The 27325-nt window shown below is 48.8% G+C and overlaps 1 protein-coding gene across 1 annotated transcript in view; it reads left to right on the forward strand.

The window, feature by feature from the left end:
- KSR2 (kinase suppressor of ras 2) overlaps positions 1-27325 on the forward strand; it is a 186856-nt gene that overhangs the window by 63920 nt on the left and 95611 nt on the right. Inside the window, exon 5 of the mRNA XM_066609856.1 lies at positions 23496-23677. Coding sequence (XP_066465953.1) covers positions 23496-23677 — 182 coding nt within the window. The remainder of the gene's footprint in view (positions 1-23495; positions 23678-27325) is intronic.

Consider the following 27325-nt stretch of genomic DNA (forward strand, 5'->3'; position numbering starts at 1 on the left):
CAGCCACACTAGACGCTGTGCCAGAACCACCACTCAGAGCGCGATGCCATAGTCTTTCGAGACTGAAGGTTGCCAACAGATGTATGTACATAAGCTCTGGCATGCCTCCTGCCTTTCCCAGCATTCTCCACTCAGGAGCTTTGACAGTGCTATACTGCGACCATTCTAGGAGCTCTGGCCCCTTGCACACCCCTTAGGTCTGTAATTAATGTTAATCGCCACTGTGGCATTTAGGCTGAGAGGCGCACAGTTTTCTGTAGGCTTGGAGAGAGGCGCTTCTGCGGGATCCTGCGATGAGAAGTTGTGCTTCCTTTTGCCACTTAAAAAGAAGAGAGAGAGAGAGAGAAGTGAAGGCATGATGGTGAATTTAGATGAGGATTTACATCTCCATGGTGACCTGCAGCAGAAACCTTGTGCTGCCCACCTGCTCGCTTGGAGTGCTGCGTGGGCCCAAGGTGGGGGCGGCGGGAACTCAGCTTGGCATGGATGATGCAGGTGGGCCCCATCAGGCACTGCGGGTGGTCAGGGATAAATAGATACTCTCTGTAGAAGACGGGATGCTACCTGAAGCAGGAGCTGACCTGCCGCAGTGAAACTCAGGTGAACAGCCAGCCACTGGGCAGTGAATGTCAGGGAGAAGAACTTCCCTTGCCTGTCCCAAATCTGCTTCTTATAAGTTCTCTCTCTCTCTCTCTCTCTCTGGCTTGCTTCAGTGCAGGGGGTGAGCAGAGGTCCTACAGTAGCTGGATTTGGCTCACAGACTGCCTGTGACAGAGAGGGGATTTTAGTGAAAAGGGACCTGAGAAAGTTGTACCTAAATATTTAAATCCACAATAACAGAAGCTCAGCTAGAATATATACCGCAGAGTACCACCAAGTCCAGGAGGGTACCAGGGTGGTTAAGCAAGCTGAGTCCAGGAGGACTCCGTTTTTCTGCTCACAGGCCGGCCTGTATGTGAAGCCTACTAAGGACTTTGCCAAAGGGAGTTGGGCAAGAAGCGGCTACCTCCACTGCCCACCTTCCTTCACCGCTGCAACTCCTCCCGCTCCCTGGACTGGAAAAGGAATGAAATGAGAGTCTACAGGAGAGCAGAGCGGTTGGTCCTCTCTAGCTCCCACCTCTCTTCCGTGCTTTCACTTCTGCTCCATCCGCATCTTCTGGAAGGAGAAGAAGCAGTGGCCACTGATGGAGTGCTGGGCAAAGGGGTGGCAACATGTGACTCACCGCTTTGGGAGGTGGGAAGTCTGAGGCCGTCCCTGCCCCATGGGTGTGGCTAACCGGTGTGACTCTGCTCTCCCCACATATTCAGTGTCCACATGTGTGTTGTGAGGTGGGAGGACATGATTTGTGAACTGGGCTTGAGATACTGGCTGTTCACTTCTCTGCATCTTCTTCTCTTTCTCCAGAAAGGAGCCTCTGGTTTTCAGGAGGGCAGTTTACCAAATCCCATCAACTGCCTACTCTGAGAAGGTGGTGACTCCTCTCTGTGTCTCCCCAAGTTCAACTTCTACATACTTTCCAGAATCGGCCCCCTCCCCACCTCTGCGAGAATGAGATTCTGGAGTTTGGTGTTAAAGCTTCTCTCTCTGTGGAAGGGGAAAGAAGTTTGGGTTTGGTTTGTTAACGTTCCCTTCAAAGAATTCCTGAGGTGCCTCTAATCTGAGACGTATTAAGAAGTTACACTTCAGTGCAGCAGGAAAGGGAATAATTGATCAGTGAGACTTGCGCCTTGAAATTCAGCTGACCCAGGGAAGCCAGGACAAGCCAGCAGATCAATAATTAACTGGCCAGCCTTTGATATGAAGCGCTGCCTTTTCCTGAGCCACAGGAGGAGATTTCTCTGCTCTCAGGCTTATCCCTCAAAATAACAAGAAAAGGATGCCTTGGAGCATTCGCTGATTTTTCTGTCGCTCCAAAGCTCTTCTTGCTTCAAACGTACATCACAGCCATTCTTTCTGTTCAGACTGTATGGTGTGGTTGACACGAATCTTATACTGCATCTAGAAGTTGCCCTGGGGGTCGGGCACTTGGCATAACCCCTGTGCCGCCCTGCCCCCCCATGTGTTTGCTGGCCTCTATCCTATCCCCCTGCTGTGATTATATCTTTGCTCTAAACTTCAATCTTCCCATGAAGTTTACCTGACAAAGAGGATGGGAGGAAATAATAATAATAATACAGGTATTTATATACCGCCTTTCTTGGTTGTCAGATTTCTCCTCAGACTTTAACCCAAGGCGGTTTACAAAGGTAGGCTATACTAAATCCCACTGGGGATTTTTACAATTGAAGAAGGTTCTGTCTTTCAAGAACCACACCATTTCAGATGGATCTTTAATGATCTGGTATTGCATTCTGGCCTCCATTTTCCTCCCACACAGGCTGACAGCCACCAAACAGCAGGTGGAATAACTCGGCATAACTCGGCTCAGCTTGTCAGCTGCTTCAAGGTCTCGCCGTTCACGGTGCCGGCGGCCTCGAACTGGCGACCTTCGGATGTTATCTTCAGGCAAACGGAGGCTCTGCCCTCTAGACCAGACCTCCTGCCCCCAGATGCAGTGGAAGCAGATGCAGTGGTCCATCCTCCTTCCTACTGGGTGCCATTTTAAAATTCCCAGAGGTACTGGCCCCCCCAACACAGTAGGCACATCTGGGAATTTTAAAATGGAGCCAGCAAAGAAAGAGGATGGATTGACATAGCTGCCACTCCCCCATCACCTGGTAGGTCATGGGGGCATTTACTGGGCCATGATGGGAGCTAGTGGTGGTGAGAGGAACTCTTCTTTGTCTGCTGCCCAGAAAGGAGGTGGAGGGGATCACTGGCACCCACTCCGTGTCTGTAGTCAGTGGGTGGGCACTGTCCCTGAGAAACCAGATACAGAAACATCGTTCTCTGTCTGCCCATAGCTGAACTGGGGTTACCTAGTGCAGAAATTTCCAATCCTTTTCATCTTCCAGCACACTGAAAAGTTGCTAAAATTGTCAAGGGATACCATCCATTTTTGGACAATTAACAAGGCATACCACGCTGCTAGCGTGTGGGGGGGGGCTCACATCGCCCAATGGCCCCACTAATAAATGACCCTTGGCACAATGGTTGAAAATCACTGGTCTAGAGAAATGGAGCAGCCAGAGATTCAAGACAGTTGCAAGGAAGGACTTCACACAGCGCAACCTTGGATTGTAGAACTTACGGCCACTAGCTTAGATAGCTTTAAAAGGGGGATTGGACATGTTCATGGAGGGCAGGCCTATCAATCTGCGGTCACTGTGCCTCCGAATCCCAGTTGCAGGGGAGCCAGCGGTGGGCCAGAGGGGGTGCCTTCTCCTGCTAGTGGCCTTTCCAGAATCCCAGTTGGCTGCAGCGGGAAACAAAATGCTGGTCTAGATGAACCTTGGACCCAATCCAGCAGGGCTGCTCTCGTGTCCCTGTGGCCCTTGTACTGCCTCCTTGAGGGCAGGGAGATGAATGAGCCAGCCTGTGTCTCAGGCCGGCAGCCAATCTTCTTTCTGGGTTTCATCCAGACTGCTCCAAAGTTCCTCCACAGCACAGGGAGGAAACTCACTCGGCTTTCTGTTTTGGGGGGAGGAGAAGTTGCAGGACAATGAATTGAGGGTCCTTGATACATCCCACCCCGCATTAGGCCAGCAGTGTTTCCAGCTAATCCATGGTGCATTTGGAAGGTACCAGACCACTGAATTAAACACGGCGCAAACCAGCCAACCTTGCGAGCGGCTTTTCTCCCCCATCCGTTAAACTGCATCCTTTTATTATTATTTTTCCCACCGTGCAAAATTAATTTGGGAACAGCTCGCCTGAAGGGCAAATAGTTTTCGGTACGCTGCTCCAATCTTTTATTGAAGAAGGAGCCTCTCTTGGGTGTCAGAGTTAACTGGGGAGGTGCGAGGGGGAATGGGGGGAGGAATACGGTCATGGCTGGAGGCTTGCAGTCATTGTCTGTGTGAGCGCCGCAGGTTGGGTTGACATCTGACTGGGAAGAAACTAACCCAGTCTGCTCCTATGCCTTTTGCAGTAGCTTGATGTGCAGAAATCAGCAGAGAGAGCCTTTCTCTTAGCACTGAGAGTGGCAATTCTTTTCCCCCCTTGTTAACGTCTACGCGTCAAGCTGCTATTTAAATGGACAGAAAGAGGCTGGTTGAAATACAGAGAGTTTTTTTCTAAAGAAGAAAAAGAAGCCTTTGCTATCCTTAACGAACTGAACAGGCCAACGCACATTTTGCTGTTCCAGACCTTCTCCAGGGTACATTTGGGGTGCCAATTCAAAAAAATGGCATTGGTTTTGCCTTATCATGTCTAGTTTCAGAGATGCAGCATAGCCTCATTAGTGAATGGTTCAAGCATCTTCCTTGGGAGTAAGCCATGGTGTAGGCTTCCTCATGAGGAAGTGGCTTGAACCATTCACTATCAAGACTATGCAGTATCTCCAAAACTATGATAGGGCAAAACTGATGCCATTTTTGGAATCGGCACCCCCCATTCCTAGAAAACCACCATAAATTTTGGGCAATGTTTTTCTGACCCTCAGTTTTGCAGGCCTGTGTTATCACAGAAGGGCATTCTGTGCATGCATGTTGTGGACATCTATAAGATGTGTGATGCCTGTGTGCTGTTATTCTTCCTTACTTTTGGGTGAAAACAACTATGTCAGGGAAAAGGCTAAACTAGAGCCCTGACATGCTAGTTTTCCATGTGCAGGGATTTTTTTTTTAATGGACCATTTGGAGTCACCTCTGCAGTATTACGTGGAGTGGTACATCCCTACCAGCCGACCAGTGGGGTTTGGGATTTAACCCAAGACCCATGCTGAGCCAAACAGGTCCGAGGCTTGCTGAGCCTGTCTGAAGGGTACACATGGGCCTGTTCCCTGGAAAACAGTTCTTGGATTGTTCTCTCTAAATGTCCCCATCTTCAGACTCGGTCTCTGGCATGTCCAGCTAGGTCAGGGAAAAACCTTGGTCCGTGAAACCCTGGGAAGCCACTTCCAGTGTGGGATGATACTGAGAAATAACCAGACCAAAGGTCTGACTCAGTCTGACAACTTCCTATGCTCATGTGACTGCTGACATGGCTATGTGGCTTTTCCAACCAACAGAGAGCGCAATGATGATGAATAGCTATAGATGCTTTAGGGCACCGGTGCCCAAACCCCGGCCCGGGGGCCACTTGTGGCCCTCACGGCCTCTCAATGTGGCCCTCAGGGAATCCCTAGTCTCCAATGAAACTCTGGCCCTCTGAAGATTTGTTGGAGCCCACTCTGGCCCAATGCAAGGGATTTGACCTCTCGCATGAGCTGTGGGATGAGGGCTCTCTCCACTGCTTGCTGTTTCACATCTGTGATGCAGTAGTTGCAACAAACAAAAGGCCAGCCTTGCTTTATGCAAGGCCTTTTATAGACCCTGAGCTGTCGCAAGCTACCTGAGCTACCTTCATTCATTCATATAAGTTCATCTTTAATATATTCATTTATGTAAACTTATGTAAATTTATTCAAATTTTAAATGTAAATGGATTCTTTTTTCCCTGGCCCCCCGACACAGTGTCAGAGAGCTGATGTGGCCCTCCTGCCAAAAACTTTGAACACCCCTGCTTTAGGGTAACAGGTAGGATGATGTGTCACACCTAGGCTGTTTCTAGCATCTACTGTGTGATGGAGGTGATCATGTAGAACAGCCCTCACAGTGGAAGGGGCAGAAACAAACATACATCCCTGAGGGTTCTGCATGAACTGATTCTCCTGCCACTCTCTGTAGTTCCTTTACCACATCTGCCCTGCAAAACCTGTTGCTAGGTTGTAACTTCCTGCCCCCTGAAGGGATCTTTGATCTCCTGCGGAGCAGCAACCCCTTTCATCTTGCTCATTGCTGCAGCCAAGGTGGAGGCGCCCCGGAGCACCAGCAGGGTTTGCACAGAGCAGCTCGCAGAAGCCTTGATCAGAGATGAGTGTCGTGGGCTGCCAGCGACTCTTATAGCCAATTAGTTTTGATGGGTGAAGGGTGCAGAAGCAGGGATGGTGTGGAGCGCCTGGTGGCGTGGTAGCTGCCACGTCCACCCTGCTTCTCAACAATTTATGGCAGCAAATACAGTACTGTGTTCCTATGTACATCTACGTAGAAATAGGTTCCATTATAGTCGATGGGGCTGACTCCCAGACAAGTGTAGCCCAATGGGATTGTAACCCAAGAGTCTTAGCACCGTAAGAGAGGGAGAAGAAATCCTTTGTGACACTGTGATGTCACTTCCAGGTTTTCCCTGGAGGAGGAGGTGCTGGTGGCTTTGTGCCTCTTGTTCCTTTTTTTGTAGAGGCTCTCCAAAGAATGTACAGTACACATTTCTGTACTGTCACCTCCAAGCCATTTTGTCCCTGAGCTAAGAAGCCTTAAATGATTTCACCTTCCCTTGTAGAGACAGTACTTTGAACCAGTTTCATTGTGAATCTCTGTCTTTCCAGCTTGCGATATCCGTTTTCCTGATGGACTGGCGAGAACTGTCCGCTGTGTTACAATTGCAGCCACAGCAGAGAAATATACATACAATTATTATGATGCTGACAGTCCCGTCCTGTCACGTCACCCCCCCTCCCCGAATCCAATTTCTAATCATCTCCAGCTTGGAATTTGCTTTCCTTGCACTGCTGGCTGAGTTGACATTTTCATCAAGCTGTTTATCCACCATCCCAGCATCTCTTTCCAGCCAGTTCACTGTACATCTGCAGTTTATTATTATTATTATTATTATAGTACCTGATCTGCATCTCTCCAGACTGCCGTTGAACTTTATCTCTTGCCGTTTTGCTAGCTGTTCATTCAATTTGGAGGGGCCCTTTTGGGACCTTTCACAGTCTGCTTGGATTTTGCCATCCTCTAGTTTGGTGCCATCCATCAAACTTGGCTGCCTCTTGGTTCATTTTACAAATTAAGTGAAATAAAACCAGACTGGAAACAGATTTGGGGGGAGACCTCACACCACTGTGCAAACTGTTCATTTCTTCTTAATGTTACTGTTCTATTTATATAGCATCATCCATGTATGAAGCGGGAGACGGAGTAAAAACTATCTTGAACAAGGGTGTCAAGCTTGTTTAATACAGAGGGCCATAGAGCATTTATGATGCTTGCTTAGGGCTGGAAGTGATGCCATTTAGCAGGAAGTGATGTCATTCAGCAGGTCAGGATCAGAATAAGCACTTTTTTCTCACTAAGGAACTCTTAGCTGCCAATAAGAGAAAATACATAAATCTTTATCGTATTTTCAAGTTATGGGAGACACCAGTCGTTTAGTCCACCCGTTTAGCAGTAACAGCTCAGCACAGCTAGGCAGCTGGGAACAGCTTATGGTGGTGCTGGGTGAGCCCAAGGGCTGGATAAAGAGCTTCTGAGGGCAGCATCTGACCCGCAGGCCTTAAGTTTGACACCCCTGATCTAGAAGTCAATAGCAGGGTGAGAGAATCAGGACACCTCTGCATGCAATTCTAGCACAATGTGTTGGGGAGATGGGGCCATTTTGAGAGAAGAACCAGAGGACAGGATTCCAGGGGACCATCTTTCTCTCTCCTGCTCCATACTTATCCTTTTTGAAACCAGCGAGTAGGAGGACTAGGTGCAGTGGAGGCTGTTCCCCCCCCCAATGGTCTGTTGAGTCCTGAGCTGGTCAGCAAAGTTGAATTCAAGTACGTTTAGGCAAGCAAGATATCGAGGAAGAGCGGCTGGTGTGCCACCTGGCAAAGGGGGTGGCATTTGGTATGCCGGGAGGTCTTGGGCCAGGACACGTTGTAGATCAGGTGTGCATCAAGAGAAGACCTACACTTCCACACTGGAGCTCCTTTCAAGCTCTCCTGTGTCGGCCATCTGGAGCCAGTGACTTGGCAGTTTTAATTTTGGCACGTTGCCCTAGATCGTCACTCGCGTCCCTTCTTGTCTCTGTCATTCAGCTGCCCTTCCTTGAAGGAGGCCTTTCAAGCGTGGCTACCTTGCATCCAAGCATGGCTACCCTTTTATCCAGCGCAGCTCAACCCAATGCAAATGAGCCGTTGGGCTTCTCTGCCAACTTTTTCACAACCTCCAGTAATCCTTCCATGTCCTTCTCATTTGAGGGTCCTATTTTGCCTGCTCTTTGACTTCTGATGTATCTGAAAACCACAATCCTTGGGAAACGCATATATATATATTTCTAAAGTGTTCCTGACAGTGTTCTTTGTAACTTCTCTTTTTCAATTTCATTTGTGTGTGTGTGTTGCCAGCATTGGTGCTCCTTTGTTTTCTCTGTCTGGACACCCATCTGCCTTTTCACAGAGGCTTCTGTGTCTTTATCGCTTCCATGCCTCTACTTACGAACGCCACTGACACCCTTGTGGATTGACTGGCACTTGCCTTAATCTGGGGGTCAGTGGAACCTCTAATTAAGAGTCCTTTTCAATCTCTGCCAAGAGTCCTGGGGAGATTTGACCTTCCTTGTCTCTCTTGTGGCTCCCTTTCAACTAACTTTAGGGTTGTGTTAGAGAGTTGGCGTTGCAAAGTGGCAAACAGCCTGCACAGCAAATCATATCGGTCAGGAACTGAATCTTCCCTGAACTGGTGAGGCAACCTTAGGACCCTATGCTATCCAAATTTCCAGCACCGATGCAGCTTCAATGCAGCCCTGAGCTTAGAGAACAAATGTTCTCTTACCTCGAGGAGGCCTCTGTGACTGCCTCCCCACTGCAGGATGCAGCACGCACCCCATTGGCATGACTGCGTCAGTGCTGGATAAGGCTGGGCCCTTAGTCAAGTCGCTCCCGCCCAGTCTCAGCTGCAGTAAGGAGGCTCAACTGGCTGACTCAGGCTGCAGTCCTATAAGGCCTTCCTGGGAGAAAGCACCATTGAATACAATAGGACTTCTAAGTAGACATGCAGAGGACTGTGCCCTTACACTTTGAGTGCCTTCTGCTCACACTTTTGCCAGCTGGCTGCCTCCTTCCTGCTTTCCTGACCCCGCAAAGCATTCTGGGGCGCAACCTGGCTGCCGTTCGTGGTTGTCTGGGCAATAACAGATGCACCTAATGACTGTGGGTTTGCAGAATGTACCCTGGTCATTAAGTAATGCATACCTGTAGTGCCTACCCCACAAGCTTGTTGTAAAGATTGCATCAAGACAGTACACATAAAGAGTTTTGCAGTCTCAAAAAAACATTCTACAAATGCTAAATGTCCTTATGATGTTGCTTATCCCCAAATGTTCTCTGGGTCCAGCTGTGCTGTCTTACCCCTTACTGAACCCCTGAAGCTCTGCCTGTTTTGTTTACTGTCCCCGCAGGTCGATATCTTAGGAGGAACCTCCTGGTCATTTTGATTAAAAAAAAAACCTCAGGGCTATTTCAGGAGTGTTCTCATAGGCCCAAATCCTAACCAACTTTCCCACACTGACACAACTGTGCCAGTGGGGTAAGTGCTACATCCTTCAGTTGTGGGGCGATCACAGAGGCCTCCTCAAGGTTAGGGAATGTTTGTTCCCTTACTTCGGAGCTGCATTGCCCTTACCTTAGTGCTGGAAAGTTGGTTAGGATTGTGAGTTCACCCAGGGCTTTTTGCATTTGCCATTGTGTTGAAATGCCCAGGTGCCACCTGATTTGTTGTGGTGGCCTTTTCCAGGCGCCTCAGATGTACTCATTGCATCTTTCTGGAACTCTGTGAAACAGGAGTGATTTATTTCCCATCTTCGCTTAGGCTTGGAGATCTGCCAGCTTTCCAAATGTCCTGAAAAGCTATTTGATGCAATGGATGGGTGGGTGCTAAACACAGAACCCCTGATGTGCTAATGTACCCACCTTGTTGCAAGCAGCTGGCTTCCAAGTGTTGGCCTTGAAAGCATACGGCCCCCTGCTCTCAGTTCCGTGTCCTTACCTGGACTGACAGGTGAGCTTATGCCATCACAAGCAAGACAGGGATGTGCTGAAAATTGATCTGAGCAGTTCTCACCCAGAAGGGAGTGGAAAGATCTTTGAGTGAGGTGTGTTAGACTTCCTGATGCTGGAGAGCTCCTATTAAAACTCTTCCTCTCCTGCAACCCCTAGACCTGCGTGCATGCTATTAGGACAGAAAGAACATCAGAAAAGCCCAGCTGGATCAGGCCATCTAGTCCAGCTTCCTGTCTTTCTCAGTGGCCTAGCAGATGCCTCAGGGAGTACACAGAAAACAAGATACCTGTATCTTGATATCTTGCATCTGGCATTCAAAGATAGGCCAATACTTGGGGGTTACATACAGTTATTGTGACTTGTAAGCTGTGATGGATTTTTCCTCTATCAATCTGTCCAGTCCCCTTTGAACGGTATCTAGGCCAGGTGCCATCGCCACACCCTGTGGCAAGGAGTTCCACAGACTAATGGGTAAACGAATATTCTTTTTTGTCGGCTATCACTCTTTTGCCTGTCAGTTTTAGTGGACACTCCCTGTGTCTGGTGTTATGCGGGAGGGAAAAACCACTCTATCCATCCCTCTGAAATGTTCCCAGCAGTGTTGTAAGCAGATGTGGTTCTCTGTCTACGTGGAGAGTGAGTAGATATGAGTGTTCTAGGAACTGCAACCCTACTGTTGAGCATCAGTTTTATGCATGGGCATATCCTAGGAGCTGCCTGGTCTGGAGCTGAAGCATTATATGGGTTCTATGAAGCCCATGTGGCAGGCTTCCAGAACTTCAGTTTGGGCCATCACCAAGAGTAAGAGAAGCTCTAGATCGAACTTGCCTCCCCAGGCTGCCAATTCAGTCCCTGACTGCTAACTCTCCTGCAGTCACTGCCCAGGCCCAACGGTGAAGCATCTTTGCCTTTTTCCACTCCCAGCAGCTGGTATGGCCGAAGTGAGAGCCACTTCTAAATGTACTGCCAAAAATGGTGTGTGACCGAAAGAGCTAAGCAATGCTGCAGGACTGGAGAATGAGGCGGGAAAACGGCGAAATGCCACCGATCAATGGCATCTCATCTTGGGCGCGAGAAATGATGCGTGGATGTCAAGGCAGGTTCTGGAAGTCTGAGAAATGATGGTGGGGTTGATTGATGGACAGCAGACACATTAGAAGGGCACGGGGCAGAGCGCGTTCCACTGGCTTAACAGAATGCGAGTGGCGAGACGCATCACGACTCTTGGCGCAGTTAAAGCAGACAATTCAGGCTTGCAAAAAAAGAGCAGAGCGAAAGGTCCCCAGTTCTCACCTCCAAGGTTAAAGCAAGGTTCCTTCTAAGGTTGAATGGGGAGGCACTTGTTTTACTGCTTTCTGTTGGTAGCCTCTTCAGTGGCTCTCGGGGAGCTCAAACAGAAAGTAGCTACATCCTGGTCATTTAAACCAGTGATCTTGGACTTGTCAGGAGCTGGGATTGATCTTGACCCCCAGCCTGCAACACAGAGCCCCATTTCAAGCAGCTAGCAGGGGAGAGGGATGGCAGAGTTAAAGGACCACGATTTCTCTTCCTGTCCTGCCCAGTGGCCACCATTTGGTGTGCACCGCTATGGGATCATTCTGTCCCTTCTTTCTTTCCAGCACAGTTTGCGCAGGCGCGTGACATCATTTGGTCCACCTTGTGACATTACCTGGCCCCACCTCAATCTCAGATTTATGTAGGCACCCCACCAGGCAATTGCAGTCACAACAATAAAAACTGCATTAGACCTCCCGGTTGGCAGTTAGCACTCCCTGGCAGTAAAAATTGTGAGCCACTGCCCACACTTCCTGTGCTGCATCAAGCATTGGATTTGAGTGCTCTCACCAGCAGCGCCCACAGTGCACATACTTGCTGTTCTCTCTCATTTCTTGCAATATCACAGGGCACCCGGAGCCTGCTTCTCAGCTTGTACTCTTGAAGGGGCAAGCTCCTTTTACCAGGCCTTTTTGGAGGCATTTCCAACCTGCATTTGTGCAGAAGGGGTTCAGCCCTGGAGTTGTTGAAGCGCCCAGATTCTCTTAGCTGATTGGGGCAGGTGGTGGCAGGGCGAGGGGGAGAGTATGGGAAAGATTAAATGACTTAGCACCAAATGAGGTGACAAATTAAAAAAAAAAATATGCATTTTGTTGGACTGTCAGTGGGGGATGAGGACTCAGTCCCCAAAACCAATCATCAAGTGCAGGAATAAGCCTTGAGGAGCCATGCCCTCAAAGCGATGGAGGGGAGGCAAAATGGTGCATATCTCTTAATATTTTTAATTCTTAGTAATATTTAGGGCAGCAACCTGAGGTGGTGGTTTCGGGCCAAACTCCTGCTGATGCCAGTGAGGTCCGATTGGGACGGAAGGGTGTGCGCACGCCTGGTTGGGGTCAGGACATGCTGGGTCAATTTGTGATGGAACAATATGTGGCCCCGTTGTAGGAATCCCCACACCCCTCCAACTCAAGGATAAAATGCACTATCTGCATGGCAGAGGGGTGTAAGCAAGCTCAGTCCTATTTGTCTTTATCTCTGAAGGTTTCTGCTTGTTGGTCGCTGCTGTTCCTTATGCCGGCTGCACTGATTTTCAGTTTGGGTGCACATTGAGATGCAACGAGGCTGGAAATGGCAGTGACTGGGACTTATTTATTGATTTGGGGGGGGGGGTATGTTACCAAAAAGGGCTGTTATGTTTTAAGGGGAATTATTTATTTACCCTTTTGGAAACCTCAGGATCGCAGGCTGGATAACAAAACAGCGTAAAGCAGAGAAAATCCCTTGTTTAGCTTAAAGAGGAGACTGGGAGAAAGAGAACGTTCAATCAAAGATTATATTTTTATTACAAAACACACAAAGGTAAACATAATACATTTCTTGGTTCTAGTACTTGAAAAATGCACCTAGCTTTTATGGTGGTTGCATGTGCTATGTATTTGGTGCATCCGAGATGGAATCAGAAACGGATAGGTTGTAGGGAAGGATTTTAGGGGTCCCTTAATCTGCTAAACCCAGTTTGCTAACTAAAGATGGGGGAAGAAGGGAAGAATAGATGGGGAAGAAGGGGAAGAATTTCAGAAACGCAGGATAGTTACCTGTCCTGGGGAGCAGTTGGGGATGGGAGAGTCCCTTGGAGGACCTTTGCCTCCAGAGGGGCAAGCCAGAGGACCTTTGCTCCAGAGGGGCAAGCCAGCTCTCTCTCTGGCTGGAGGGGGCAGCCAGAGAGAGAGCCATGTGGCGGAGTTCTCTCTTAAAAGGGGCTTGGCTGACCTGGAAGCTGACCTAGAATGACCGGATGTATCCCAGAGCTGTGCACATGCTCAGTATACATGGTACATGGTATACATGGTACAGTACACAATGGTACACATGGAGTATGTAAAAAAAAAAAAAAAGGATGACTGGGTACCAGCCATGACTGGGGGAGGGAGGCAGTTTGCATAAGGAGCTTAAGAGTGATAAAGCTACAACAATAGAACAATAGACTTCTTCCTCCAGAGGTGCATGCTTGTTTTGCATAACAGTGATTGAATCAGGAGGCTTCCCTGCATTGCTAGAGGTTGTGCAAACTTGTGACTTCTACCAGGGCCTTGGAAAAGTGTACTGGGGGAAGGGTGTCCTGTATTCTGAGGTTTGACCTGCATGAGTTTTAGTCCATAATACATACAAAATCACAACATGGAAGGGAAAAGGAGATTTTCACGTAACAGGTATTGGTCGTGTTGGTATCCTGCTTTTCAGCTCAGCCAGTTTCCAAAGCAGCAGATGACATCATGATGGACAAAGAAAGAAAACTTAAAACAGGATGCTGGCCACAAGCAGCAGCCACAATATCGATTAGAAGTTATGGTTCAACAAAAATAAAATATTGGACAAATAAAAAGGTTTCCACCTGGCATCTGAAACTTAGCAACAAAGGCACCAAGTAGAGCTGTCGGGGGAGGGCGTTCCATAACAGGTGCCACCACCAGAAAGGCCCTCTGTTCTGTTGCTTGCCTGCCTGCCTTCTAGAGACAGGATTGTGGGGAAGACTTCAGGTGAAGATCTTAATACCCAGGCAGGTTTGTCAAGGAGGACTACAGTGAGCTCCTTCAATGAGCTGCCCCCACTAGCCAAGACCCCAGTCTCCATGTCTTCTCCCACTGTGTACATAGGCAAAGCCAGGATAATACATCATTCTCAAAACTCTCAAGGCTGTGTTCAGGGAGGATAAAGGAGGTGGTTGTGTCTGGACTATGAACAGAGATCCGCAAAGGTGAGGCTGGACAGTAGTAGAATGGCACAGGCCCAGGTCACAACACACTGAGCAGCTCCAGTCTGGCAAGGGTGAAAGATAGACTGAGGGCCCAATCCTATCCAACTTTCCAGTGTCGATGCAGCCCTGATATAAGGACACAAATGTACCCTTACCTTGAGGAGGCCTCTGTGACTGCCTCCCCCACTGCATGATTCTGTACCTGCCCTGTAGGCATAGGTGCATCAGCACTGGAAAATTGGATCGGTTTGGGCCCTTAGGCCTTAAGAACATAAGAACAGCCCCACTGGATCAGGCCATAGGTCCAGCTAGTCCAGCTTCCTGTATCTCACGGCGGCCCACCAAATGCCCCAGGGAGCACACCAGATAACAAGAGACCTGCATCCTGGTGCCCTCCCTTGCATCTGGCATTCTGACATAGCCCATTTCTAAAATCAGGAGGTTGCACATACGCATCATGGCTTGTAACCCGTAAAGGATTTGAATACCTCCCCTCCTGGTTTGTGAAGACCTTAAAACTTCATGGTCTGGAGCCTTGCACCTTACCCCTTGGTCAAGTTCCTTGTTGCCGATTGCCTGTGCTGGTGTGCGGTCACTAGGGAGCATGGGGGTTCTGACTTGGGAGAGGCTGGTTCGGAAGGTTGGAGGCTCTCAGGGTCTGAAAGTTCCACCTTTTCAGGACTCCAGTTCCAGGGGTCCCTCCGCTTTTCTCTCCATGTCAGGGACCCGGCTTTGGATCCTCCATCCTCAGATTTGGACCCAGAGCCTCCACTTGGAGTGGGGTGTGTGTGTGTGGTTGCAACAGAGACAAGCCGGTTCTCAGCCAGAGCTACATCTCTTCACCAACTCCATTCTGTGCCCAGACTGCCGCCACTCATTCGCTGCCTTCTTGCCATGAAAGTCAGATAAATTACGGCAGGTTCTTGATAATCTTTTTTTTTTTTTCTTTTTCTTCCTTTTAAATTTATTTTCCAGGAAAAGGTGGGGGTAGAAGGGGGGGGCTGTGGGGGAAAATCTCTGTTGAGAATCACTCATCCTTTCTAATAATGAGAGCTGTCACCAGCGCCGCTCGCTAGGAAATGATTTTCTCCTTAAATATTTCGTCTGTAACTGATTTATAGGTGGGAAAACAGCCAAATGCCATTGGTTAGTTGCAGAGCTTCGGGACGTGGGGCTCGGTGCCGGTCGGAGGTGATGAACGGAAGGAGCTCACTGTTCTGTGGCCTCCTCTCTGTGGTATGGGGTCCATTTAGCGCTCATCATGTTTCTGATTTTGATCGCAGTGTTATGGCCAAGGTCTAATTGGGTACTTCCAAGAAGTTGCCCAGGCAATAGCAGCGTCTCTGCTTGTTCTTTGTGTCTTGTTATGGAAACCAAGAGGGCCCACTAGAATGTTGACCTAATAGTTGTGGATTGTGCAAACTCATACAGCTGCCTTTCTCTAGGTTAGACCCTTGTTCCGTCCAGCCAGTACTCGAAATCTCAGGTGGGGAAAATGAAGGCCCAGTTTCTGAGATTTTGCAGGGAAGAGACTGAGGTCTGACGAATTTCTCAGCCCAACAGCAACCACTCCCCCTCCCCAGAAGTCCCCTTAGAGTGAAGTCCCCAGAATAACTGCTCAGGCAGCAGCCCTGTGTTCTTGGAGAAGTGAGGAGGGTACCCCTCTCTGGCTCCACTTTCTCTCAGACTGATGTTCCCCTGGTCATCGCCTGGTGCTGGGACATTCAGACAGGTCCTTCATTGTGTGATTTAAACCAGCATCATGATTTAGCATCATTTTAGGGGCATTCCGGGCACAGAAATGATGTGTCGGAGCAGGACAAGGGGATGCTTGCAGAGAGAGGAATGCTTGCAGAAGCCGAAGCATGATTGGGGCCTTGCTGGGGTCAAGGTTCAGGGAGTCAATGCAACAGAAGAGGGGAGATGCTTGGCTGTTCTGAGGAGTTGCTCGTATTGATGGAGTGGCTTGAAGGCAAGGGGCTGGGGATCCACTGACCACCGCATCCAGCCTGGCATTGTCCTCTAGAGAGCACCCTTCCAGGGTTTCTTGCTGAAGGGCCAAGGCAAGAGTGGCACAGGAAGTAAAGTACTGAAGACCAGCTGCCAGGAGATCCAGTTCAACACATATGCACAAGTACATGTATACATGGCACTGCCTAAAAGTCCTCTCCCCCCCCCCCCGAAGATGACCTCTGTCAAATTCTTACAAGTCTTTCTTGCCTTGCCCAAAATTTCTCCTGTTTTATTGCTCCCTTGGACTCTCAGATTCCGTCAACGTTGCTTCTAGGAGAATATTGGGATCAAATCTGTTCTGAAACCAATCCTATGTTTCCTGCCATCACTCTTATAGTCTTTCAGGAGGGGAAAAAGGCAGCTGCCAGCAAAGGGGGGGTGCTGCTGCCATGGTGTCATTTCTTTTTCACCCTTGTTTGTGCCCCAAATGACCACCTCAAATGTACACCCTGCAAAGTGTGTTGTATTTGGGCTGGGGGGGGGGGATGTTTCATCTGTGCACAAAGAAGGCCAATTCTATGCTTGGGATCATTAGGAAAGGTATTGAGAACAAAACGGCTAATATTATAATGCCGTTGTACAAATCGATGGTAAGGCCACAACTGGAGTATAGTGTCCAGTTCTGGTCGCCGCATCTCAAAAAAGACATAGTGGAAATGGAAAAGGTGCAAAAGAGAGCGTCTAAGATGATTACTGGGCTGGGGCACCTTCCTTATGAGGAAAGGCTACGGCGTTTGGGCCTCTTCAGCCTAGAAAAGAGACGCCTGAGGGGGGACATGACTGAGACATACAAAATTATGCAGGGGATGGACAGAGTGGATAGGGAGATGCTCTTTACACTCTCACATAACACCAGAACCAGCGGACATCCACTCAAATTGAATGCTGGGAGAGTTAGAACAGACAAAAGAAAATATTTCTTTACTCAGCGTGTGGTTGGTCTGTGGAACTCCTTGCAACAGGATGTGGTGATGGCATCTAGCCTGGACGCCTTTAAAAGCGGATTGGACAAGTTTCTGGAGGAAAAATCCATTACGGGGTACAAGCCATAATGTGTATGCACAACCTCCTGATTTTAGAAATGGGTTATGTCAGAATGCCAGATGCAAGGGAGGGCACCAGGATGAGGTCTCTTGTTATCTGGTGTGCTCCTTGGGGCATTTGGTGGGCCGCTGTGAGATACAGGAAGCTGGACTAGATGGGCCTATGGCCTGATCCAGTGGGGCTGTTCTTATGTTCTTATGTTCACTTTCAAGATATACTTCGAAGCAAGCACAGAAAACCGTTTACATGCCAAGCCTTGTCATGAACAAAGCTGCCTGGGTTGGTGGGCTGCTTTGGCTGGCCAGTTTAGTCACACGGGGGTCTGAGAACTGACAGAGTGCTGTATGCGGCGAGCCCTATAACAGTGGAATGTCCTTTTTCTGTCTTCTGTGAGATGTGTGAGAAAGATGAAATAGGTGCTGCTAATGACCCAGATCTGAAGGATAGATGGAGAGACTCGGGGGAAAGTTTTGGAGAATCTGCAGACTCATACTGTCGGAAGGAAATTCTATACGCAGGCAGTGGCTTGAAACTGGTGCTGTGGATGAGGAGGGAATGACTGAGGTTTTATCATACCCAATAGTAGGAAAGCAGAATGTGACTGCAAGGCTGATGTATGACCTTCAGTTGCCTCCAGGTCTGGCTCAAATACTACCTGCCCCCGAGACTTTGTACCAAATGCCCTTGCTACCCTTGTGCAGAGCTTTGTTGCACCACACGCTGTGGCCCCTTAGCAGAGAATACACCGCTCCTGCAGCTTTTCTGCTCCCTGCTCTCTGGATTCAAAGAAGGGGCAACAGAGTAGAAGAGGAAGTGTGGAGGAGAGTGATCAGACACACTCTAGCCCTCTCCTCTTGTCTCCTCTCTTCCACACTTCCTCTTTTCTCCTCTTCCTTCTCAAATTCAGGGATCAGGAGGAAGAGGAGGAGCAACAGAGGCCTCTGTTGTGATGTCATGTAATGGGTGGGTAGCATTTGGTATCTGGGGGGGATGCTCTTGGGCTAGCTGTGGCCTCCTAAGTGAAAAAAAAGTCTTTCAAGAGAAGGGATCCAGTGGAAGTCCCCAAGAAGCACTGTGCCCAGTAGGACTCAGAAAGATGGTGTTGGCTGCTTGGCCGTAGCATGGCGGTGATATGACAGCATGTACGGTCATATGCCAGCCAGCCAAGGGGTCATGAGGGTTGCACAACCAGTCCTGGCCATGATTCAATTATCCCTTTATCTAATGGAAGCCAACGGCTGCGATGCGTCCCCTTCCCTGCGCAAGACGTGGATATGAGCGTCACGTTTTCCTGGGCTAGGAAACAATTAGCTCCATCGGGAGAGGTTGCATAATTGTCGTTCTCTCTCTTTCTCTCCATCCCCCCCCCCCCGCCCTTGCTTACCAAGGGCTGCCAGGCGGTGGAGGTGCTGCAATGCAGTCATTTCCTACTGAGGGCTCCTCCAGATGCCCATGCTTCTTGAAGGGCATGTGCTGTAAACAGGCGCTCAGGAAGGATGTCTGTTGTTGCTCAGGAGGGCGAGTGTTTCGCCCCTGCCTCTGCTCCCCTCCCCTTAGGTGACCTCCCCAGGCCCTCGTGGCCTCCTGTGCTGCTTCTGAAGCTACTGTGTTTGGGCCCTTCCTCTGGGTGCAGAGTTTAAGAAGAGCGGGTGGCAGCTTTCTGTAATACAATCAATGCCAGATGCAGGGGAGTGTCAACAGGATGCAGGCATCTCGTTGTCTTGTATCTGGTGGGCCGCTGTGAGATACAGGAAGGTGGACTAGATGAGCCTTGGCCTGATCCAGCGGGGCTCCTGTTCTTACATTGTGCATCCAGCTTATCTACCCACCCGTTTCTGCTCAACGTTGAATATACTCAACAGAGATCAAATGTGTACACTTGTGGGCTGGGCAGAAACAGGGTTGTGCACCTGGTGGGTGTCTGAAATACCAGCATTAAACAAGGAGATTGCATGAAGCTACATGAGACTCTCCTACCGGGAATTTAGAAATGGTTTTACGAGGTTAGTGTGCTGTAGCTATGTGCTTTTCCACCAAAAAGACAATGGGGGGAGCATTTTCCTTTTACAGACCGATCCGTTAGGAATCATCAGGTCTTGCTTTGACCCTGACGCGTTGCTCATAACGCACGCCTGCTAAGAGCATCTTATTAAATTTAGTTGAGATATTTAGATTAACTCCTAGCCCCGTTTTCAGGGTGCACATGAGTGTTCAGGAAATTGATTTAAGATGAGGTCAAGTACTAGGCTTCCAGTGGCAAACCAGGGATGGTAACTGAATGTCGTTTGCTGCTCTGGGAAAGGCACTCGACCAGACGTGACTGAGCTGGGCCCTGGCTCATGTCAGCTTGCATCGGAACGAAATTGAGCTGTTGGAAAATAGCTCTGCTTATTTTCCGAAGCAAATCTGAGTTTACCCTTCTCGCCTACCCACCCCAATCTTCCCCTTTCCCTTTAAAATCCTTTCTTATCTGGCCAAAGGAAAGGGGTGACATTTCAGCCATGGGAAAGCAGAAGATTTGCTATCTCCTTCCTTTCCATCACTTGATGCACACTGCAATTACAGGAGGTTCAATTACAAGGTTCTGGTGGTACTTTGGTGATGTAGTTTCTGCAAGGGCCACTTTTGCCCTTGTTCCAGATAGGGAAGTTTTGCCTAATGAGAAGGAAAGAGAAGAGCTTAGGAGGATCAACAAAACCAGACATTCTTCCTGCTTAGATTTTAAAATCCAGACCAAGGCAGAACTCTGTTGCTTACCTTTCTTTTGAAGCAAGCTCATTCCAGGATCAACCCAATGATGAACTCCATCAGCATCTCTGTGCATGACTATCTTGGCTCATAATATGAATACCCTGACTTAACCAAAGACTTTTTATCAGAGGGTGAGGCAGAGTCACTCTGAGTTGAGTATCTCCTGTTGGATCTCGATCTTCACTGTGTATGTTATTTTGTTCTTGCCCTCCACTAGCCAACCTCTTCTATTTGAGATCTTGCTTCCTTGAATTTTTGAATGGTGTGTTCCATCACAACACCACCACTTCATTTCAGCCAATCTGGAGTTTGTCACCCTCCGCATTTTGACTGTGCTCTCCAGTTGAAGGAGGGGAGCTCTGGGCCAACAAGGAAATTGCACTGAGACAGAGATGGATTGAGGCAGCCGTTCCTAAAACATCTGTCACTTTGGTACATGGGGCTGGCAGGAAGGGGTAAGACATATTGCTCCAATCCTCACATAAAGCAGGAATCACTGCCCAGGCAGGATGAATTGGGAAGAATTAAGGGGAAAATAGCCCAGGAGAAACCACCAAACTCTCCCATCTTTGTTGCCAATGTGTTTCTTTTCTACCACAAGAGGGCAGAATTCACTTTGCTTAACTTTCATCATTCCAAAAAGAATGAAAATGTTTGTTTTGGGGTGTAGCTGGTAGCCCTAGAGAGATCTAGTGGTGTTTACAGCCCCAAGAAAATTTATTTGCGTCTGACAGCCGATGTCCTTATGTTCAGAGGTGTTGTGGTGTGATGACTCAAACATCCTTTTTGAGTAGGAGAAAGTGTCTGGATGTGTCTGGAGCGAAGAAATGAAACTTAGCCGCGCTAAATGAATGAATCTTGGCTGCAGTACAGGGTGACCCCCAATGGGAAACTTGCAGTTGGTTTCTGGGGGAATGCTGTCCCGGAGGAGCATTTTTTTGGCCGTCGTGAGAAATGGTTAATGGTGATTCATTTTCCTTTGGGGGTTGCCCTGTGACATGTTGGCTGGCTGCTCAAGCTGTCATTCCTCAGGGTTTAGCTCCCTTCCCGTGGTTCCTTGAATTTAAATCAGGGTGAGAGGCAAACATAGCTTGCTTCTAGTGCTCACAGGTATAAATGCCCATGCTTGAGAACTAGATCAAATGAGTAGAAATTGAGAGCAGTTTCCAGTTGGACATCAAGAAGAAATTCTTGATAGTCAAGGCAGTTCGGCAGTGGAACAGATTGCCAAGGGAGGTGGTAGATTCTCCCTCACTGGAGATCGTCAAGCAGAGGCTTGACAAACACCAGCTGGAGATGCTCTAGGAGAATTTCCTGCTATAGGCAGGGGGTGGACTAGCTGACCTTGTTGCACACTTCCTTGAATCTGTGAATACTAAGGTACCTCACAAGTGCACACGCAGCAGCCGGTGTATATTTTAAGCTGTGGATAGTACATTGTAAGACAATTAGGACAGTGTATTTAATCATTGTTAAATACAGAATTAAACAAACAACAAAACTACGACACAGGGAATTGCACAGGGATCAGGGAATAAATCAATCCCTAAATGATCAGGAAATAAATGTTAAACAGTATTTATTGTTTTATTTATTGCATAATTCGTCTGTGGAATGCACTGCCACAAGATGTTTTGAGGTGGGAGTTGGGGTACTAGGATGGAAAAGACCCTGTCCATTATAATCACCTATCTCCTCTCCCAAGCTGGAGGATCCTGTAGCAGTTTTCAGTGTTGACTACTAACAGTGCTCTGTTTCTACTAACAGTAGTAGACTACTAACAGTGCTCAGTCTTTGATGGTTAATATTCACCAATATTTGATCTCTGGCTGGCACATATATAATAACAAATGGTGTTTGACCTTTGACATGCGGTGGGATTTGGTTGTCAACATGCAGCTCTGTTCATTTAGGGTGTTTGGAAAGGCTGTTAGGAAAAACCTTGGGGCCATGGTGGTTGGGAATATCTTAGCGGTAGAATCAGTCTGATTACCAAAAGCATGGAGATCTGTACAAGTGCTAGTGGTAGGATTTTAGTATTGTATTGGCAACCTTCAGTCACAAAAGACTATGGTATCGCGCTCTGAAAGGTGGTTCTGGAACAACGTCTAGTGTGGCTGAAAAGGCCAATCCGGGAGTGACAATCCCTTCCACACCGGGAGCAAGTGCAGTCTGTCCCTGGTGTGTCTCCCTGGTTATGGGCCTTCCTTCTTTGCCTCTTTGCCTCAGACTGTTGGCCAAGTGTCTCTTCAAACTGGGAAAGGCCATGCTGCACAGCCTGCCTCCAAGCGGGTCGCTCAGAGGCCAGGGTTTCCCACTTGTTGAGGTCCATTCCTAAGGCCTTCAGATCCCTCTTGCAGATGTCCTTGTATCGCAGCTGTGGTCTACCTGTAGGGCGCTTTCCTTGCACGAGTTCTCCTTGGAGGAGATCCTTTGGGATCCAGCCATCATCCATTCTCACGACATGACCGAGCCAACGCAGGCGTCTCTGTTTCAGCAGTGCATACATGCTAGGGATTTTATAATGCTAGGGTAGGATTTTATTGGAAGCAATCTGGATAGGATTGGAACTCTGTGTCCTGGGTTGCTTACAGAGAGTGGTGATTCCAGGCCGGAGGCTGCCTCATAAACAGTCACAGGAGGGATTGGGGATCTGACTCCTGAGATGAGAACTGTGGGACCAGGATAGGGGGGGCGAGTGCTGCCACTTTTGCTGGCTTTTCCTTTTCCACTGCTCGACCTCTTGTGAGATCCACTTGGGCCCTCCTGTGCATGCATGGGATGTCAGGCCTTATGCAAAAAGTGCTGAGGAGCTGGCTACCAGCTGATCTCTTCTCTTGAGTGAGGAGATTGCCAATTAAGCCAAGAAAGGGGGGGGAGGAACCCAGTTGCTAGATTCCCTCCCCACTGAACATTGCAGGGAAGGCCCCCAATAGCCGTGCTAATGAGCAAGAGTTATGGTCCTTTGTGGGAAGGATGGAGTCAAGCAGAAGCATCATTCATGGAATGGGCAATGGGTCTCCTTTTATACAAAACTGCAGTTGGGCTGCTCCAAAGGAGAATGGGGCATTGGAGACGTTCTAAAATGTGTAGTGGATCTTCTACTTAGTTTTAGTTTGGGGTAAGTTTGTTATCATATTTGTAAAAGTACTCATAAGAGAACAAACCTGCAGGTGTCTCAGCTTACTGGGTTTGTATCAGGTTTGTATTTAATGCCTGCTGATACTGAAAACAAAATAATCAAGCAACTCGATGAGTGCAGCAGTTCAGAGATAAGGTGCCCATCTATGGCTGTGGGGCAAATAGCAGGGGATGAGTGAAGCCTTCACCTCCTCTTTGCTGGCTTCCCAGATCCACCTGACTGTCCCCTTTTGGAAACAGGATGCTGGACTAGTCAGCTTCTCAAGCTCATCCAGCGAGGCTCTTCTTAATTTCTGGTCTCCTTTTCTTTCTCCCAGTGTTGTAACCCTTGACAAAGAGTGTTTCCTCTCTCATGTGTTGCTTTCTCTTGCCCCTCTCTCTCAGAGCAAAGAAAAAGAACAAACCTCTGAACCTCAAGATCCACAACAGCGTGGGAAGCTGCGAGAATATCCCTGCCCAGCGCTCTCCCCTCCTCTCCGAGCGGTCCCTGAGGTCTTTCTTTGTCGGACACCCACCTTTCCTTCCTTCCACCCCGCCTGTTCACACTGAGACCACTGTTTCCACAAGTAAGTCGGGCCAGCGAGGGACATTTGGTAGGTGGGCAAAGAGAGTAAGGTGAATCTTTTCCTGCCAGGGTTGGCCAGGACTCCTGCTGCCCAAGGTGGTGTAACAAATGTTGCTCCCCATTATCTGGGACCGCATCAACTGCTGCCCTTGCTCCTCTTCCTCTTGCACCCTAGTTTCAAAAAGAAAGAGGGGAATTGAGCAGAAAAAGAAGAGAAGAGTGATGGGATGGAATCTAGGAGACCTTCTGGCCCCACCACTCTCTTCTTCTCCACACTGCCTCTTCCTTCTTTCTTTTGAATCCAGGGAGAGGTAAGAGGAAGAGGAGCAAGGCAGGCAGGCAGGCAGAGGTGGGTTCCCTCTACCCTATGAGGGAACTAAGTCAAGTGATCTCATGAATAGGCCGGGTTCAAAAGGAAAAGGGGAATGGAACAGAAGAGGGAAGGAGAAATGGTGGATTGGTGCTTTGGAGATACTCTAGCTCAGGGGTGGCTGTAGTTGCCTTTGCAGGTTCTTGTCTTGGATTGTTTGTGAGGCTTGCCACATGCAGGGGGCATCTCACTTTCCCACTTAGGAAACCATGTTGTGAATTCTCTAGTGGGGTTTGGAGTATTTAAGTTCTAACAGCATTTTGGTGGTTGTTCATTCTGGTCGTGGGGGCCATCATTCTTTTGAGCTGCCAGAATTGCTAGCCTTGTGGCCACTATTTACAGTGTTAGTCTTTATGCCTAATAAAGCTTGACTTGACTACAGTGTTAGTCCTCAGTAGTAGTTGTCTCCATGCACTGGTGTCTTAGGTTCACTGAGGACTTAACCACACCATTTTGAAAAAAGCCAGAGACCATAAGAACATAAGAACAGCCCCACTGGATCAGGCCATAGGCCCATCTAGTCCAGCTTCCTGTATCTCACAGCGGCCTACCAAATGCCCCAGGGAGCACAACAGATAACAAGAAGACCTGCAAGGCATTCTGGGAATTGTAGTTAAGAACATAAGAACAGCCCCACTGGATCAGGCCATAGGCCCATCTAGTCCAGCTTCCTGTATCTCACAGCGGCCCACCAAATGCCCCAGGGAGCACACCAGATAACAAGAAGACCTGCAAGGCTTTCTGGGAATTGTAGTTAAGAACATAAGAACAGCCCCACTGGATCAGGCCATAGGCCCATCTAGTCCAGCTTCCTGTATCTCACAGCGGCCCACCAAATGCCCCAGGGAGCACACCTGATAACAAGAGACCTGCAAGGCTTTCTGGGAATTGTAGTTAAGAACATAAGAACAGCCCCACTGGATCAGGCCATAGGCCCATCTAGTCCAGCTTCCTGTATCTCACAGCGGCCCACCAAATGCCCCAGGGAGCACACCTGATAACAAGAGACCTGCAAGGCATTCTGGGAATTGTAGTTAAGAACATAAGAACAGCCCCACTGGATCAGGCCATAGGCCCATCTAGTCCAGCTTCCTGTATCTCACAGCGGCCCAGCAAATGCTCCAGGGAGCACACCTGATAACAAGAGACCTGCAAGGCATTCTGAGAATTGTAGTTAAGAACATAAGAACAGCCCCACTGGATCAGGCCATAGGCCCATCTAGTCCAGCTTCCTGTATCTCACAGCGGCCCACCAAATGCCCCAGGGAGCACACCAGACAACAAGAGACCTCATCCTGGTGCCCTCCCTTGTATCTGGCATTCTGACATAACCCATTTCTAAAATCAGGAGGTTGCGCATACACATCATGGCTTGTACCCCATAATGGATTTTTCCTCCAGAAACTTGTCCAATCCCCTTTTAAAGGCGTCTAGGAAGTGTCTGGAGCAGTGTTCATCAACTTTGGGGTTGTGACCCCAATACATTTGTGTGGTTGCGGCAACTTAGGGGAACCAGAATGACCACCAATCATGCCAAGTCATACTGTTTGGGTGGCATGGTGCAGTATGAAGGGGCAGAGGGTTGCATACAGGCCAACATTCCACATGTGCGAGTCTTGACACGCTGCTTGCATTCTTAGGATTGTCGCTGAACCTTAATGTTAGACTTTGCTGTCTGCTGCATGTCATTCTCCATTACTCTGCAATATCCTGTCCAGCACTGGTATAAAAGTCAAGGGGTTGTATTATCTTCATGAGCAAAAATGGTTGTGCTAAGTTCAAAAAGAGCCTTCCTCTGCGGCCTGTGGGGGCGGGGAATGGGCGGCAACAGGGACGAGCGGGTTAGGAGGGAGGCCAGGATCAACAGTGGGTCCCCACCCTCCTTCATTTATTCATTCGTTTGGGTCACGGCATGGAAAAGGTTGAGGACAGCCTGCTGCTCAATGAGCAATGGATTATGGAGAACCTTGAGGAGGAAGAGGGGAAAAGTCAACCCATAGAACGTCTTCCTTTTTCTCACACACGCACACAAAGTGTGTCATTCAAAATGTCAAACACCCGTGTGGCCGCGATCCACCCCAGTTAGTAAATAGAAAGTTACTTCATCTGCATATGCTCTGAGCTGCCCTTAGCACACTTCCACCACCTTTGCGTGGTCACAAGATGGTTGAAGGCTGGTAGAAGTGTGGGCCTTTCTGCCCTTAGCAAGCGGTCTTTGAAGCCAAATGGGGACATATAAATCCCGGTTGGTCAATGTTTACGTCCACAGTAACGCCTCTTCCAGACTAATTGATATGGAGTCCAAGGGCTTTTTCTTGAGTGTGCAACCTTTGGTGGGGCTGTCTGACTTTGGCAACGCTTGTGTCAGCCGTGAGCCTTTTCGTGTCGGGTTGTCAGAGGGGGAAGACTCAGCCGCACAGCAAATGCCATCGAACAAGAGAGGCTGTCGTGATGCAAGGGTCAGAGCGTCAGCTCAGCTGTCTGCCATCAAAGCTGAGGCCCCGCGATAGCTTTTTGCTGGTGTGACCAGCAATCTGGCATGCCCCCCCCTTTGCCAAGCAAAACTCCAGCCTGATTGCCGGGGGGGGGCAGTTCCATTCACAAGCTAAACAGCAGCCTTCAGGCTGGGTGGGTGGGCGAGGGACATTTGAGCTCTTGACGCAATCTGTTTGTTGATATCTCTCCAGAGGTAGTCAGCACTGGCGTCCTCTGGCTCCTGTCCTTGAGAGCCTGTAGGGGATGGCAGGCTCTTCGGCACTGATCGTGGCTGTACTTACAGCTGAGTGGATTTGCAGGGTTAGAGTATGCAGTTGGCGATTGCTTCCCCCCATCTCTCTCCTTCCTGTGCCAAGACACAGACCATAGTTCCTGGGTATAGGGACAAAGGACTGTGCTGCTTTATATTGCGTCAGCTACTGGTTGTCTATCCGTGTATTGTCTACACTTCTAATCCCCTTTCTTTTTTAAGCTAATCTCTGAATGATGAGGTTAATGTAGTGAATAGTTTGGCTCTTGCTCTTTGGTTCATCTTGCCTGGCAAGGAATGGGTAGGAACAAAGCCTTGGTGTGCTCGTTTGAGGCTACAAAGTGACCGAGCATCACAGGCCAGCTGTGTAAATAGGATTGCCCCCACAGCGGTGGCTGGAATCTGCTACCACAAATCATTGATAGAACACCTGCTTTGTTTGCAAAGATCCCAGGTTCAGTTCCTGACAGCATGCCCTGCTGGGACTGGGAAAGGCCCCTGCTTGAGACTCTTGAGGGCTGCTGCCAGTCTGG

The sequence above is a fragment of the Tiliqua scincoides genome, chromosome 14 (assembly GCF_035046505.1).
Source record: "Tiliqua scincoides isolate rTilSci1 chromosome 14, rTilSci1.hap2, whole genome shotgun sequence".
NCBI lineage: Eukaryota > Metazoa > Chordata > Lepidosauria > Squamata > Scincidae > Tiliqua > Tiliqua scincoides.